The sequence below is a fragment of the Gavia stellata genome, chromosome 21 (genome assembly GCF_030936135.1).
Source record: "Gavia stellata isolate bGavSte3 chromosome 21, bGavSte3.hap2, whole genome shotgun sequence".
NCBI lineage: Eukaryota > Metazoa > Chordata > Aves > Gaviiformes > Gaviidae > Gavia > Gavia stellata.
In genome coordinates, this window is record NC_082614.1 from 14487474 (window position 1) to 14502206 (window position 14733).

The window sequence follows — 14733 nt, forward strand, 5'->3', positions numbered from 1 at the left end:
GGGGGCTGGGGTCAAATAGCACGGTGAAGCCTGCCCTCTTCCTGGCAAGGCCGGGCCTGGACTAGGCCTTGGGGGGGCCGGGGCACGGAGGGGGGGCCCCGGAAGGGACGAAGGGGGCCCCCCCGCTCAATGCCCCGGCCCCCCCAAGGGCGAATTCAGGGCTGAGAGGAGGGATGGGACACTGGGGATGGAAGAGGAGGGGGTGACAGTCCTGTTTGGGCTCGGCCTGCCCCAGAGCCACAGGCCCCGTTACCATGGCAACACAGCCAAGCTGGAGGGACCAGGCCCCATCCCCTTAGGCCAAAACACCCCCCCCCAAAAAAAAAACACCACCACCCCTCTTTCTTCCTTTCCCCTCACACCCACCACGCTGGTATCTTGCAGCTCAGGGCCGTGCCAGGCATTGGTATGGTTCATGCTTAAGTAAAAGAAACGAAAGGACAGCTCAGCCCTGGAAATAAGGACTTTGCTTCATGGCTTAGAGCTGTCCGTGAAGGATAAAGGATACCCCTGGATAATCAAGCTAACGCCAGCATCCTATAGCCCCTCTAACATGTATTTGAAACCCTCTCAGCATCATCTGGTTTCACGGAAAAGTCACTATAGCAAGACTGACTCCAGGGACATGGGGATCAATAGACAGCCAACAAGAATGTTGCAAAAATATAGTCACATTGCAAAGTTTTGCTATGATTAGTAATCAGTAGTGCGGGTGTTAGTGATTAGTCAAATTATGTTGTACCTGAACATTTGAAGGGTATAAGGACCCTGCGTCAAACCACATTCAGGTGCCCCAATTTGGCTGGGACACTTCACGTGCATGAATAAATATTTACCCTTCTAATTCTATACTTTGCGTCCTAGCCTCTCTCCTCGGTCGGCACGGGCCAGTTGCGAATTTTCCACAGCATGTACCTGAGGAGCGTTGCCCGCGCCCCTTACTTGCTCTGTGCCAGGATCCAGCAGCACCCGCGTGGGTTAATTCGGAGGAGGCGATCTGGATGGTGCCATTATAAAGCCGTGATCTTTGATGCGAGCGGAGTGCTCCTCCCGTCCCCTTACAAGACAGCCGCGGGTGTGTATTCTCATTTCTCATTTGCTCCTGTTGTTTCTGTGCATGGAGGGAAAATAAATTTCAGGTGTCCCTGTCAGCTGCTTCTGGTTCCGGTAAGATATTCAAGAACTTGTGGTGACAACAATGATACCCCGTTGTGCCTTCAGAAGTACCAGAACTGACAGCAACCCACAACCGCGTTGACAGCTCCAGCTCAGGGCCTGAACCCGTCTGGTAGTGAAAGTGTCCTGTAGTGGCACCGGCTGATACCACCCAACGTTGGTACAGACCTTCAGGACACTTTAAGAACTCCGTGTTTTCACCCCACAGGTACCACACCAAAAATAGTGGTGAGGTACTTCAGCTGGGGGAAGGCCAAAACTTCTTCTCTTTGTGTCTGGGTAAATTGCTCCAGTCCAGCACGTCCATTCTCATGAGTGCTGGTTGATGTATTAGACTTCAGAGGGATTTCAAGCTAATTTCCCAGTTCTGATGATGCCGTACGTGCTCTCTCCTGGCTTTCTTACTTTTCTCTATGTAGACTGGGAGGCCCGGAATTGTATTCCAGCTGGCACCATCCAGCAAGCTATACTCTCTGGAGGGGAAAACAGTCCCTCTCTCAAGTACGCAAGAGGAGAGCTGACGACTGTGGAGTTTTTGCAGGAACTGGGACAGCAGTGCTTTGAGATTGTAAGCCAACTCCCTCCTCCTCTCTTTGTGCTTCCTGACTGCAGGGAAATGGGATCCTGCAATGTGGTGGTTCAGTGAGGAAAGAGGAGCTTTTAAAAGAAATCCTTTGATGGAAGGGTCTGGATTTACCACCTAGGAAGCATTGCTGTCTGATCAGGGCAGACTTTTCACTGCTATCATCATTCTGGTACCCAGGCAGGATGGCCAGCTGAATTTGCCTTCACTTCCACCAGCCTCTTCCTGCATATTTCGTAACTTTTTTTATTTCAGGACACCTCTAGGATCAGCCGAGATGAGAAGTCAGAGAATCAGAGATCAGCTGAAAAGCTTTTGCTGTTAGTTCGTACATGGGCGCACTCGATGGATGGAGACCATGGTCTCCGGGGAGGGTCCTTAAGATCAGTAGAAGCCCCTCCACCACAGCTCCAGGAACACAGTGCAAGAACCCACTTTTGAATAAAGTCTTTTTGAAACAGCTCAGTCTAAAATGCCGATCCCTTGCCTGCCTGCTGAATGGTAGAGCAGTATTTCTCTCTAGCCTGCCTTGATTCCATGGCAGGCACAGCCCTAGTGCATTTCTCTTTCCCAAAATCCGCCCTTTATCTCTGCTGCTGCTTCTGTAGAATTAGTAATGTGAGAACACTTGTTTATTTGGTCTAAGCAATTTAGCTAGGAGATTCACTGACTGCCTTCTGCTGCCAAAGGAAGTAGGACAGCAAGATAAGATGATCAGGCAACCTACTACCCAGCCACTCTTATTTTCCTCCCTGCTTGAAAACCATTTATGGCTAATTATCATTTTTGGGGTTTCTCTGGTTTCTTAGGCAAACGTCTGTGTTCCAGTGGACTCTTTTCTCTTGGACTTAATCAGAAATGAGATGATAAAACAGCTCCCCATAATGGCAGAAGCAGTACAGTGTATCCGTGCAGAAGGTCTTAAGACAGCTCTTCTAAGCGACAGCTTCTGCCTCCTGAACGAAGAGAGCTTTCTGCCCCTAGACCGAAAACACTTTGATGTGGTAAGCCTGGATGGATTCCAAAATGCATTTCTGTACCTAGGTCTACAGAAAGCAGCAACTAAAATTCTTTACAGCAGGTACCAAATGAAGGGCAACCAGCAGCACGTATTAGTAGACATAAAAGTTAACAGTCTGTGAAAATGTTTCCTGGCATAATCTGTTGTAGTGACTGGGCTTTGAAGAGGGTCTGAGGGAGTGCCAGGTACTTGTGCATTTGAAAATTCATTGCAAAATGCCCACGCAACCACAATATACATGTAACAGGCATAGCTAGCGATGTTGATGAAGGACTTAGAAGCTGGAACACTATACAAGAAATAAATTTTATTACCCAGTGCCCCTGCTTGCTTTCTATTTAGTCCTCACTCTTTTAAAGCTTGTTTCATCCCAAGGAATTGCAGAGCATCCCCCATATTAGAAAAAATCCCACTACCCTAACATGCCGATCTGTCTGAGCTGATGAGCAGGCAGAGACCCCGCTCCCAGCACGCTTCGTTTTTGCAGAGATAAAGCAGAAGATCAGCCATGAACATCGAGGCTGGTTCGACTGGCTTCACTTTGACAGGCAGCTGTGAGGACTCGCCTCAGCATGACAGAAAATTTGCTTTGTTGTGTGCCCCAATTCACATCTTTGAATTTCAGTAGTTTATTTGTGACTTAAGTTTGTTTTATAGCTTTGATCGAGCCAACAAAATATGCAGAGTTGTATTGATACATTTAAAAACTGGGACTGTTTAAAGTCGTCTTGTCAACATTACATCATTATCAACTCCGCTTTCTGTGCATTATACTAGTGACACCAGTGCCTATGAAGTTCTCTTAGTGGAGTGATGCTCTGTTGTAATGCTCTGAGGTATCTTTCATCCCAGACTGTTTCAAAGCACTTTAATAACCATGGCCTATCCAGTGTCATCACTCATGCAGTGTGGCTCTTCTGTAACAGCAGGCAACAGCACTGCACAGTAATTAGTGAAAAAAAAATGTAATTGAATGTGGATGTCCATTAGGATTGGCTTTTATGTCTATCTAATAGATTCATTTGTATTCCTAGAGTGTCTGTCACTCCAGGGGTGAAATGTTGCTTGATTTTTTTTATGGTTTTGAGGGCAATGTGAGTATTCAAAGACTGACTCGAAATTTTTTTGATCCAAATTTGGGCAGATGATTATGGTCAACAGCTCTGCTGCTGTGAAGATTGCTTTGGCGTGGTTGATAGGTGCAACGGTCAGGATACCACTTTTCCGGATCATTTGGAAGGTGGTACAATCCAAGGCTTTCTTGGACAGCATTAAGCAATTTGTTCAGCACAGTCTAGGACATCCAGTGAGTCTCCCACATCGTGACATCTCATTGGATATCTTCCATCCAAGGACTGGCTGATCCTGTTTAGCTTATTTGAACTGACAGAGCCGCAGCCAAGCAATTGGCACCCACGCAGTCGCTTGAATCACGTCCTATCCAGCTCTATCAGCCCTCCATTCCCCGTGTCCTTTATTTCACATGTTACTTAGACTGTCAGTCTCTTTCCCACCCTCCCATCCTCCATTTCCAACACTGCACAGATGTTTGTGGTCACAGTACGCTCATGCATAATCCATTTGTTGTTGCCGTAGATGGTTGAATCTTACCGGGAAGGAATGCGCAAGCCAGATCCTCGTATCTACAAGCTATGCTTGGAGCGCTTGGGCGTTCAGCCCCAGGAATCCATCTTCCTCGACAACAGCAGCCAGAACCTAAAAGCAGCAGCCCAGCTTGGCATTAAAACGGTGAAGGTACAAAGCAATGCAACCAGGACAGGCTTTGGGCATGGTTTCTAAGTCCAGGAGCTGTGTTTGACTTGAATGGCTCAGGATTTTCAATCGCAGTGGCAGACTCATGTTGCCAAGCCTTTTGTTTCAGCCTGTCCTTATTCCTACAGGATGTGGCGGAGTTAAAGCAGAGGATTACTGGCAAAGTCTGCACTGGCCTGTTTCATTCACAGCTCTAAACCCGACAGCCAGTGTAACCTCGGAGAAGTCGCTTCTCCTTTATCGACCTCAGTTCCCTATTAGAGAAACAGCCCTAACCGTATGGTTGAGACAACCGCATCCATCTGATGTGAGAAAATAAGACATATTTAATAAATTTCTAGAAGCTCTGAGGCTTCATGGATCTGGGGACTGACTGGTTAACACTCAGGCTGTGGAGATAGAGAGCACAGGGGTTTTACTTCGGTGAGGGCACCACTGGGGGAAGGACAAGCATGGGACTGGTGGGAAGAGTGAACTCTGCTCCCCTGGACTGCACACAGGGAATTCCAGCTCTTAGCCCAGCCCAAGCCCACAGTGCCTACGCCACAGTAACAGGTACGTCTCCGGGACAGAGACCAAGACGGGAGGCTCAGCGAATATTGGTAGTGGTGCTCTGTGCCGGCAGAGACTGACCCATGAATTCCTGTGTGCCTTGGTGGGTTGGTGCCATTGGACTCACAGATAAATGCATTGCAAGCGTGCAGAGCTCTTTCTTTCCCAGGCAATTTTATCTTCTAGGTATCACCCAGAGTTTCTTTCTCCCTCCTGCTTTCAGGTTGATGATCCAGAAGTAGCACTCAAAGAGCTGGAAACCTATCTGAGTTTTCCTTTGCAAGGGTTTGTTCCATATACTTGTTCAGTGAGACCAAGCATGGAAATCCCAAAAGATCATCTGCAAAAGTACCTTGAAAATGTTCTCGGTGACCACGCAACAGGTATTGCAGCGCTTTTTGCTCTTCAGCCTGAAAGCTTGCATATTCTGGAGCCATTGGCTCTTTCCATCATACAACAGATGGATTGAAAAATCTTATTAACGAAAGGCTTCTAACCTCCAAGCAAAAGGTGCAGCCATTCAAGTTTCAGTGATCCGTCACTGTTTCCCAGAAATGGGAAACAACATTTTAGGACTTCCTCCTTTGGGAGGGGCTGAGCACAAGTTGCCAAAGAGATGCCAGGAATATTCCTGGCCTGTGAGCCATCTGTGAGTGATTGCCACGCTCCCCAGGGATTTGGGACACAGGAGCAAAGTGTAGGTTCCTGATTGCTGCAAGTGAGATCCCAGACCTAGGCACAGGAAGGGGAAGTAAAACCTGGAGAAGTGGTGAAAAATAATCCCAGCTCATGCTTCTGTCTGCTGACCTTCTGCTCTCAACTCTTCAGGCCCACTAGTGTTACGGCAGTTTGGCCACGGACAGTCTACCCGGACCTATTACATCAAGTTTGGAGATCGCTTGCTAGTGCTGAAGAAGGAGCCCTCTGACAGCCCGTGTCCCTCAGGCCCTGCTGTCAGAAGGGAATACAGGTGAGAAGGAGCTGTGCTCCTCATGCTGCTGAACAGGGAAGACTTTTGTAGGGACAGTGCTCTATTCCAGCCTTGCCTTGTCTGTTCCACATCACACATACAGTTCATGCACCTGCCTCTCACATTGTCCTCTCCTGCATTTTGCACAGCTCTGCATCCCAGTTTGGGATCTGTCCGTTTGCTACAGCTAGCGTGAGCAGTCCTGGATTGAGAGACAAGGCTGTGCTACCGCCCTGCAGCTGGCAAGCGTGCAGTTAGCACCCTGTGCCTGTGAAAAGCACCCTCCCCACTCCTGCACTGCCATTCCTTCCAATGCACAGAGCACACCATAGCTCTCCCAGCATGTGTCGGGAGACACAGGATCTCACTGTCACGTCTGGCACCTTGGGTGGGAGAAAGGTTGCAGCACAACACTGCAACTGAGCAGTGAGGAGCCTAGCGAAGGGCTAGCCCCATGCTGGAGTGGTCATGCTGCAAACCAGTTTGCTGTGCCAGAGATCTCTGCCTCAGCAGCAGAGCAGCAGGATGCTTGTGGGGGAGCAGTTGTGATCTCCCCTTGGTTTTTCAGAGTGTTGGTCTCATGGCTCTGGGCCACACAAAGATTTTGGTGTGCTTCTTTCCCCTACCCCCAGCCATGCTATTTTAGTGTGTTTAAAATTGAGCACAGGGCTGTTTTTTATATTGTGTGTCTGCCTAGCAACAATGCAGTTCTAGTATTGATTCCCTAATGCCTTTCTGTGCTGACACGGCTCTCTGACTCGCCCTGGCAGGGTACTGAAGGCACTCTCTGAGGCTGGTGTTCCTGTTCCCACTGTACTTGCTCTCTGCGAGGACAGAAGGTAAGCTTGTCCTTCAGCTTTCACTCTGTGCTTGACAACTTCAGCCAGATTCCCCCAAAGATGAGAAGAGGAGAGAAGGAGCCAGACCTCACAAAGTACACTGGTCTCATTAGTGTTTGCCCAGTCTCAGGCTAGAGGAGCCTTTAGAAGTTCAAAGGACAGTAACACTTTTATTTGGCTTGTTTTAGGTGTGTCCTTATTTTAGCAATTAATCAAAATACTCTCTTCCTTTGAAAAGCTGCTATAAAACAATGTTGTAGGGTTTCCTGCTGACTCAATATTCTCAGGCTTCCAATAAGGAGGTGATTTTTCTAACTGCCAGTCCTCAGACTTGCCCCAAGGTCTACAGCCGTGATAGCAGCAAGTCTGTGACCAGGACACCCTGTCTAGCTTGCAGTCAGCACAGCTACACTCAGATCTCTGCTGGCTGCAGTAATAAAGTCTCTGCACTGCAGATAAATGTGTGTCCACCGTTCGTGATGTTTGCATGCAGCCTGACAGCCCAGCTCCAGAGCTCATTGCAGGGGAGGCAGGCAGATGGTTGGTGCTGTAGCCTGGTTCCAAGCTCAGCTTCCAGGGGCTGGAGGGAACAGGACTGATCACGCCACAGCCGTGTGCTACAGGCTGGCAGCCTGAGTTGGGCTTGAGCCCAGGCCACAGCTGGGTGTTAGCACTCAAGTGCTGTTGAGGCTGGTCTTCACCTTGCCATGCAGGTGAGGCCTGGGGGCATGTTGAAGGTGCAGGTGAGATTTGACGGGTGGTAGGTAGCAGGATTAACCTCAGACCCGCCGGTTCCACCTTGTTTCCCCAGCACCTTTGGCACCCCTTTCTACCTGATGGAGCACTGCGCTGGTCATATCTACAGCGATGTCTCCCTCCCTGCGCTGCAGCCTAGCCAGCGGAGAGCTATTTATGCTGCCATGAGCCAAGTCCTCTCCAAGATCCACAGCGTAGACCTCAGAGCAGCCAAACTGGAGGACCTCAGGGAGCATGGTGAGACAAGGCTACATATCCTCTATCACTATTTTCTTCTCCTGTGTATCAGCATTTCAAGGGATAGGCTCGGGTACAGGACTTAGGCCAAACTTGGGGGCAGTTGGGAAAGCGAAGATGAGCAGCAGGGTGTCTGAATCTCCAGGCATGGTGGGAGGGTGTGGAGAGCTGCTTGTTTTCCTCCAGGTTGGTGGAGAATTTATGTTTTTGTCCAGGATCTGATTATTTCCACCAGAATATCAAATCCAGTGCCCAGTTAAGAATGCATGAGACCCCTGGAAATCACAGTTAACCTCTTTGAGCTTATCTCAGAATGCTAGACTGAGATCTGCTTGGCTGTTTGACTTTTTCTGCATGCACCTTTTATGCATCTCTTTTGAAGCCTCTTTGCGCCTGTCCCTTTCCCCGAGAGCCTTCCTTCCCTTTTTACAGATAATTACATTCAGTGGCAAGTTGAGACCTGGACAAAGCAGTATCGAGCTATGGAAACTCATGTTATCCCAGCTATGGAGAGACTCATCGAGTGGCTGCCTCTGCATTTTCCTGAATCTCAGATGACGACAGTCGTGCATGGTGATTTCAGGTACTGCTTGGCTGACAGCACTGTCCTGGGGTACATCCCAGGAAGCAGAGAAGGAGAGAGAGTGTAAATAAAGCAATACACAGGCTCCAAAGAGGTGCTGAGTTGGGCTGGTGCAGCAGCTTCAGAGCTGTCCGAAAGCTGGGCTCTGGGTCATGTTCAGCATCCCCCAGGTACTAAGACCTAGAGGGCCACAAACCCTTCACATCTGTCATGAGAAACATTCTAAGAGCTCTGACTGGTGCTGTCTTGCACCCAGAGCTCTCGTATTTTCCCCAGTGTTTATCTGCCTACTGATCTGTGGCAGTTTAAAAGCAGTGCCCATTCAAGAGCAGGGAAACCGGGGGCAGGAACTGAAAGCCTGGACTCCCGATGTCCAATTCCAATCTTGCTGCCTCATTGGTGTTTCAGAGTTTCTTCACACAACCACTGCAAACCCCGGTCTAACACTGGAGGATCATCAACTGTTTCTGCAATACTCAGAAATCAGTCCTGGTGCATGTTGCTAATGATATTTTGTGCTTAAAGAGTTTGGGTGGCTGGTGAGATGCTGCAGGATGTATGGCAAAACCTGCCAGTGTTACAGGTGAAGTCATGCAGGAGCCTGGCGGCTGGGGACAGAGGTGAGGGATGCTGAGAGCTACTTCTGCATTGTCAGACCATGGCTGCCAGGGATGTGAGGCTGCAGCATAGGTGTGTGCCAATTCTGGGCCAAGGCTCCTTCCCGCAAGGTTTAGCGCACACAGTTCCTGTGTGACTGGAAGCTGGTGAGCTCTCTGCACCTTGACAGGTGCCCTCTCTGTTTCCTCCTCAGTAGGCTGCTGCCCTCTCCTGGGGCTCAAACTGGTGAAGGCTGTACTACGCATAATCTACAGCACATGAAAATGCAGGGCTTGGAGTTACTGTGTGCCTTTGAAATGACCAGAAGATCCCCCTGGACAGTGACTTGCCTGCTTCACTTTTTGGCTAGCCTATCCTGTAACATCTGTTGCTGATCTGAGGCCCTGAATAACTTGGTTTCATTCTTCAAAGAACAGTTCAGTTCATCATCAACCAGGGAGTTCACTACTGAGTAATCTGCGTCCTCCCTGACCTACGCTTGCAGAAATTAATCTTTCACCTGTGCAGCCTCCCAAAGGACTCAGCAGTTTTTGAAGAGAGTGAAGAGCACTGGAAAGCACCTACTGCTGCAGAGTATTGGGATTTTTTCCCCCTCTTGAGACTCTTCTGATCTCTTTTTCCCTCTGATACAGGATGGACAACCTGGTCTTTCATCCAGACAGGCCAGAAGTCCTTGCTGTCCTTGGCTGGAAGCTTTCAACTCTAGGAGATCCCATCTCTGATTTGGCGAATAACTGTATGGCCTACTTCCTGCCACCTCACTTTAATGCACTGAGAGGTACAGAGAGGGGCAAAGTCTCGATTGACACGCGGAGAGAGGAACCAGAGTTCAGAAACAGATTAGCTCCTGCCCAGAGAGCTCAGCTGACAGTTGGGCTCATTGCAGTTGGAAAGGGCTGTGGGTCCCATACCATGTCCCCTGCTCTGCCCTTTCTCCCCTCCCTGAAGAACCCTCCATCCCTCCAGGGTGGAAACATCTTTCTGCATGTGCAGCGATCACTGTGCCCTGGTCGCCCCATCCCCAGTTTGTCTCGTATCTGCCACCCACTTGGCAGATACTCTGCCATGCGCTCCCTGTCCTGGTTGGTAGTCACCCTCTTCATGCACACGGATCTTCGTTAGCAGTCATGTCAGGGACGGCCCCAGAGAGGAGGGCCCTGCTTCACAGCTTGCAAAACTGCATTCAAAAATTTGTTTGGATTATTTTCCCTCTCACTTCAGCTGTAAAGCTGAGGAACTCTTTTGGGTGAGAAAGCTGTGAACCACGCCAGCCTAGAAGGGGTTTGTCCACAAAGTTATACGCTTGTTAAAAAGAACAATATGGGGTAAACAGGGACGACAATTACTCCATCGTTTACAAGGAAGATCCATCCATCACTGCTTTCACAATCTCACCCCAATGAAGAAAACTGCCCCATATACATTTCACCTATGTGGGTTGGTGCCAAACCCCATTGTTATGTATGGAAACATCATGGCAGCAGTGCAGGTGTTGGATGGGTGCAGGTGTGTCCACTGCTGCACAGCTGCATGGCTCTGCCACAAGCCTCACGGTATCCCTAGAAAGCTCTGAGCTCCTCACTGTCTGCTGCTTCACTGTTGCCTCTTCATGTCTTCCAGGCTTGAGGAAGTGTGATTTGGGGCACCTGGGAGTCCCCACAGCAGAGGAGTATTCCCAGATGTACCGTGGCCACATGGGAGTGGAGCGCCCCGAGAACTGGAATTTCTACATGGCCTTTGCCTTCTTCCGACTGGCTGCAATGCTGCAGGGACTCTACAAACGCTCTCTGGCCGGTGAGGCACCCAACCACACCAGCCCTGTTCTGCACAGGTCTCCAGCCAGAGCACAGAAACACGAGCACCGGTGTGGGGAGAGCTCTCACACCGAACCGGGGGAGGTCAGACCGGCAGCATGTGCTGCAGGGTTTGAGGACTTCTGGCTATGAATCCTGTGAGCTCCAAAATTCCAGGTGCTACAGCAAAGCGTGGCATGTCTGGCAGTCTTGTGCTTTCAGCGTAGCGCTCCTGTGGGAAATCAGGGATCTAAGTGAGAGATATTGTTTCACTCTGGAGATGAGTGACCTGGGAGTAATCACGCAGCGAGTTACTGCTGCATGTAAAGAGGGGTGCGAATAGAGTGTCCTGTAAAGTACAGAGCTCCCTCCCTGCTCCAGCACAGGCTCTGGAGGGTGTGAGGCTGCTGTAACCTCTCAGGCAGGCTGTGTTGTGTAGTCAGGTTGTGTCCTGCAAACAGCAAAAAGGACCGAAGGGGAGCACACACAGGGCATTTCGCCAGCGGCTGCTTTTTGCTGGATGCAAGGTCTGGTCTGGTCCCGTTTGCTGTTTGTGCTGATCGGAGGTTGCTGTGTGATCACTTTTCTTTCATGGGAGAACTGAGCAGAAGCCAGAGTTCAGAGCTTGGAGCCATGTCCTACAGGTGGAGCTCTCAGACTTTCAAACTAAGCACCACCATCGAAGAGAGATGGGAAAGCAGGGAGGAGGTGTGAACTCCCAGTGCTGTTTATCTGCATACATCAGGTCTGGCCTGGGAGTCTTTATCAGAGAAAAACAAGATGTTATTTTCATGTTCCTTAGAGAGGATCCTCCACGAGTCCTGCTGGGCTGGCCCAGATGAGGGCACATGGCGCTGTTTGGGGTGTGACTACATAATACCATCTCTTTCAAACAAAGGTGTCCTATTCTCCTCTTGTCCCCAGAGAGGCGAGCTCCAGCTGAAAGCAGCCCAGAGGATGCAGAGTTCGTGGCCGACCTGGCTTGGGAGTTTGCCATAAAAGAAGGATTCCGTGTATTTGACAGCTTCCCCACCACAAGGCCTCTTGCACGACATTACAGTACCTGGGCCAGGCGAGGGCCGTTCCTCAGCAGGAGCTATGGTACCTGGCCGCATCCTGGGGCAGCTCCTGTGCCCAAAGTCCCCCTGGTCACTCCCCCCACCAGCCTGTTGGGGATGGCCCATGGTCTTTGCTGCAAGCTGGAAAAGATCACGGGTGTCCAGCAGAGTTTTCTGATTTCCCAGACCACATGGACTCCATGTCCTCTTCTAGAACTGAAGGTGAGACATATTCCTCTCTAAAGTAGCGTTGCTTTGCTGCACCTGCGCCGGGGTGGGGGATTGTGGCATGCCTCTGAGTGCCGTCATTTTCTGGATCTCATCAGACAGTTGGCATTCGTAGAGTCCAGTGGCTTGCAGAAAGGGAGCTCAGTTCCCGTTGCTGGCTACATTCGAGTAACAGAGTTCATATTCTGGGAGACAGCAATTTCAGACGCTGGCCCTCCCAAGATGAGCAGATTAATGCCAGCCCAGCTGTAATTGCTGGTGCTGCTCCATCAAGGTCCTGCCACCAATGCTGATGGAGTCCCCAGAGCTTGGCAAGGCTGGGGCTTTTCAACACCTGCCAGTCCAGCGCTTGCTCATTCCCTTCCTCTGGCAGGGCTCTGGATCCTCGCTGCTGTCTCTGTGTGGGAAAGGCTAAGTTAATTCTCTTTGTAAGAATCCCTGCTGGTGCCTCCTCTGGAGGTCCCTCAGATAGGGCAGGGAGCTGCCTGCAAGCTCTACAGCTTCATTTCCTCCTTTGTGTTCTCTTCTCTTGCTGTCCCTGGCAGGGGCTGTCCCTGCAGACATCCCCATCAGCAAATAGTCGCCTGCCCAGTGATAAGCCGAGTGTGATCAGGCCCTCGGCAGTGCAGGCTCTAGGATGCCACTTGGACTTTGGCCCTGCCACTGTCCTGGGCTCTGCTGCACAGAGAGGGTGCACCGGAGGGTTCCTGGTATGGTGGTGAGGAAGCAGAAACCAGCTACCAAAGTGACTTGCCCATGGTCATGTGGTGAGTCAGTAGCAGAGATGGGAGTAGCATCAGGTCTCAAACTGCAGTGTTTTAATTATGCATCTCTTCCTTCTGCCAGCACAAGGCAGGTCAGGCCAATACACAGGTATCAGGACACCTGGGTCCCCTGCCCGGGCTCTGCAAACTGTCTGGTTTCCCTGTGCCTCCACTTCCCAGTGCTGCTGCTGGCCACGGTGCAGCTCGGTGTGCTCCTGGCTCTGGGCTGCCTGGTGTTGCAAGCAGATTTTCCAGGAGTGGTGTCATAAGTAATCATTCACAGAGTGTGTCATGAAAGCAAACATCCTTATCCTTGGGTTGCTACCGAGATTATATTCTTAATGTATTCTAGTGACATTATAAAATTCTAGTGGGTTACTTAACTGCCTTTTAGCTGCCAAAACCAAAAAAAAATCCCATCTGTTGTTCAGCCCTTCAGAAGTATTTCCTTGTGCTCTGGCAGAAACCAGCAAACCCCAGCATTTCAGGGTGCTTAGCAGCTGATCCCCTGAGAAGGTAGAAAAGGAGGGGAAGCAGCAGCTCTGGGGAATTTGGAAGTGCTGAGATGGGTAGGTCTCCTTGCCCTTCTTCCAAACGCTCATCTTCAGAGCTGGGAGAGAGTCGCCAAGCCTCCAAACATCAGGACTGCTACGCTCTCTCTAGTCCATGCCTTGGGCTTGTGGCAGAGACACTGCTCCATGTCTGGGGGACCAAAGAGCCCCCTCGTCCCTGCCATCTCCCTGTCCATCCCACTGTTCTTTCCCTTGGCATCGTCCCTGCACTGTCAACCTTTGCTGTGGAAGCGTGTTGTGAAAGCAAGGGGAGGAGTCTTGCTGCCCGCGGCAGAAAGATAACGCAGTGGAGTGTTAAACAGCCAAGTAGTCCTGGTCTGGGACTGTCACAGTGCTCATAAGCTGGGCAAGGGCGAAGGGAAAGGGCAAGCTTGCCAAATGCCAGCCAGCACTGCAGGGGTGGAGGTTCGTTCCAGCAAGTTTGGCAGCGAGATGCCCTTGGCTGAGGTGCTCTTGGTTCCACAGTGCAGCAGCTCGGCTGATCCTGCCATGTCCTGCACAGGGAGCCATCAGAGTTTGCACTCTGCTCCCGGAGGCTGCCTGTCCCTGCAGTTCTCCGGGGAGATCCTCTCCGGGGTTGCAGAGCAAAGCTCAGTTTCTCTCTCGGAGTGAGTGTAAGTGCGTCTGGCCAAAGCACCGGGCACACAGCTGCACTCCCATCATTGTGCCTGGGAGGGAGCCAGGCCTGGCTATCAGAGGGGGCCAGCACCAGGGTAGGGGGATGTAGGAGGATATGATGTGTCTCATCCTCTTCCATCAGGCAGAGAGTGCCAGGACCAAAGCAGTGGCTCTGATGATGACTGTACAGGCCATGGATCAGGATAGCCAGGTGAGTAGACACACACACCTAACATTTGACCCTTCTCCGGCCCAAATAAAGCAACACAGGAACACCTCCCTTCTGGGGCCTCCTCCACACCAGGAACGAGGCATTGCAGTCTGGGGCCCGTGAGCATGAGGGGTGATTTGTCTGGTCTGTTGTAGGATCCCAGGTGGGGAAATTTCCCCAGCGCTGCTTTCCCCAGGGCATTTGGAAGGGGCTGGGGTAATTGCTGCTATCCTTCCCCGGTCCTGCAGCCCCTTACTTGCCCTGCATGAGCTTTGATCTCACTCTCACACAGGCATCCAGAGCAGAGCATCTCAGCAGTGCAGACCCCAGCCTGGTGCTTCACTCGGACCTGAGCTCCATGTCTGGCTGAAGGTCCCGCGT

The 14733-nt window shown here is 50.8% G+C and overlaps 1 protein-coding gene across 1 annotated transcript; it reads left to right on the forward strand.

Annotated features, from left to right (window-relative positions):
• Positions 1 to 909: 909 nt before the first annotated feature.
• Positions 910 to 14733, forward strand: ACAD10 (acyl-CoA dehydrogenase family member 10). The gene is made up of 13 exons (XM_059827696.1): positions 910 to 1075; positions 1596 to 1744; positions 2569 to 2763; positions 4377 to 4535; positions 5329 to 5488; positions 5934 to 6074; positions 6824 to 6914; positions 7726 to 7907; positions 8340 to 8490; positions 9741 to 9886; positions 10729 to 10902; positions 11826 to 12181; positions 14645 to 14733. Exons 1-13 carry the CDS (start codon positions 910 to 912, stop codon positions 14720 to 14722), a joined length of 2148 nt encoding a protein of 715 aa, XP_059683679.1. The 3' UTR covers positions 14723 to 14733.

Excerpts from the sequence above, each read along its gene's own strand:
- ACAD10 (XM_059827696.1), top strand. The coding sequence starts at position 910 with ATGTACCTGAGGAGCGTTGCCCGCGCCCCTTACTTGCTCTGTGCCAGG. Across the intron at positions 5,489-5,933 it reads TCTCGGTGACCACGCAACAG|GCCCACTAGTGTTACGGCAG; the intron begins GTATTGCAGCGC and ends TCAACTCTTCAG. Across the intron at positions 10,903-11,825 it reads CTACAAACGCTCTCTGGCCG|AGAGGCGAGCTCCAGCTGAA; the intron begins GTGAGGCACCCA and ends TCTTGTCCCCAG.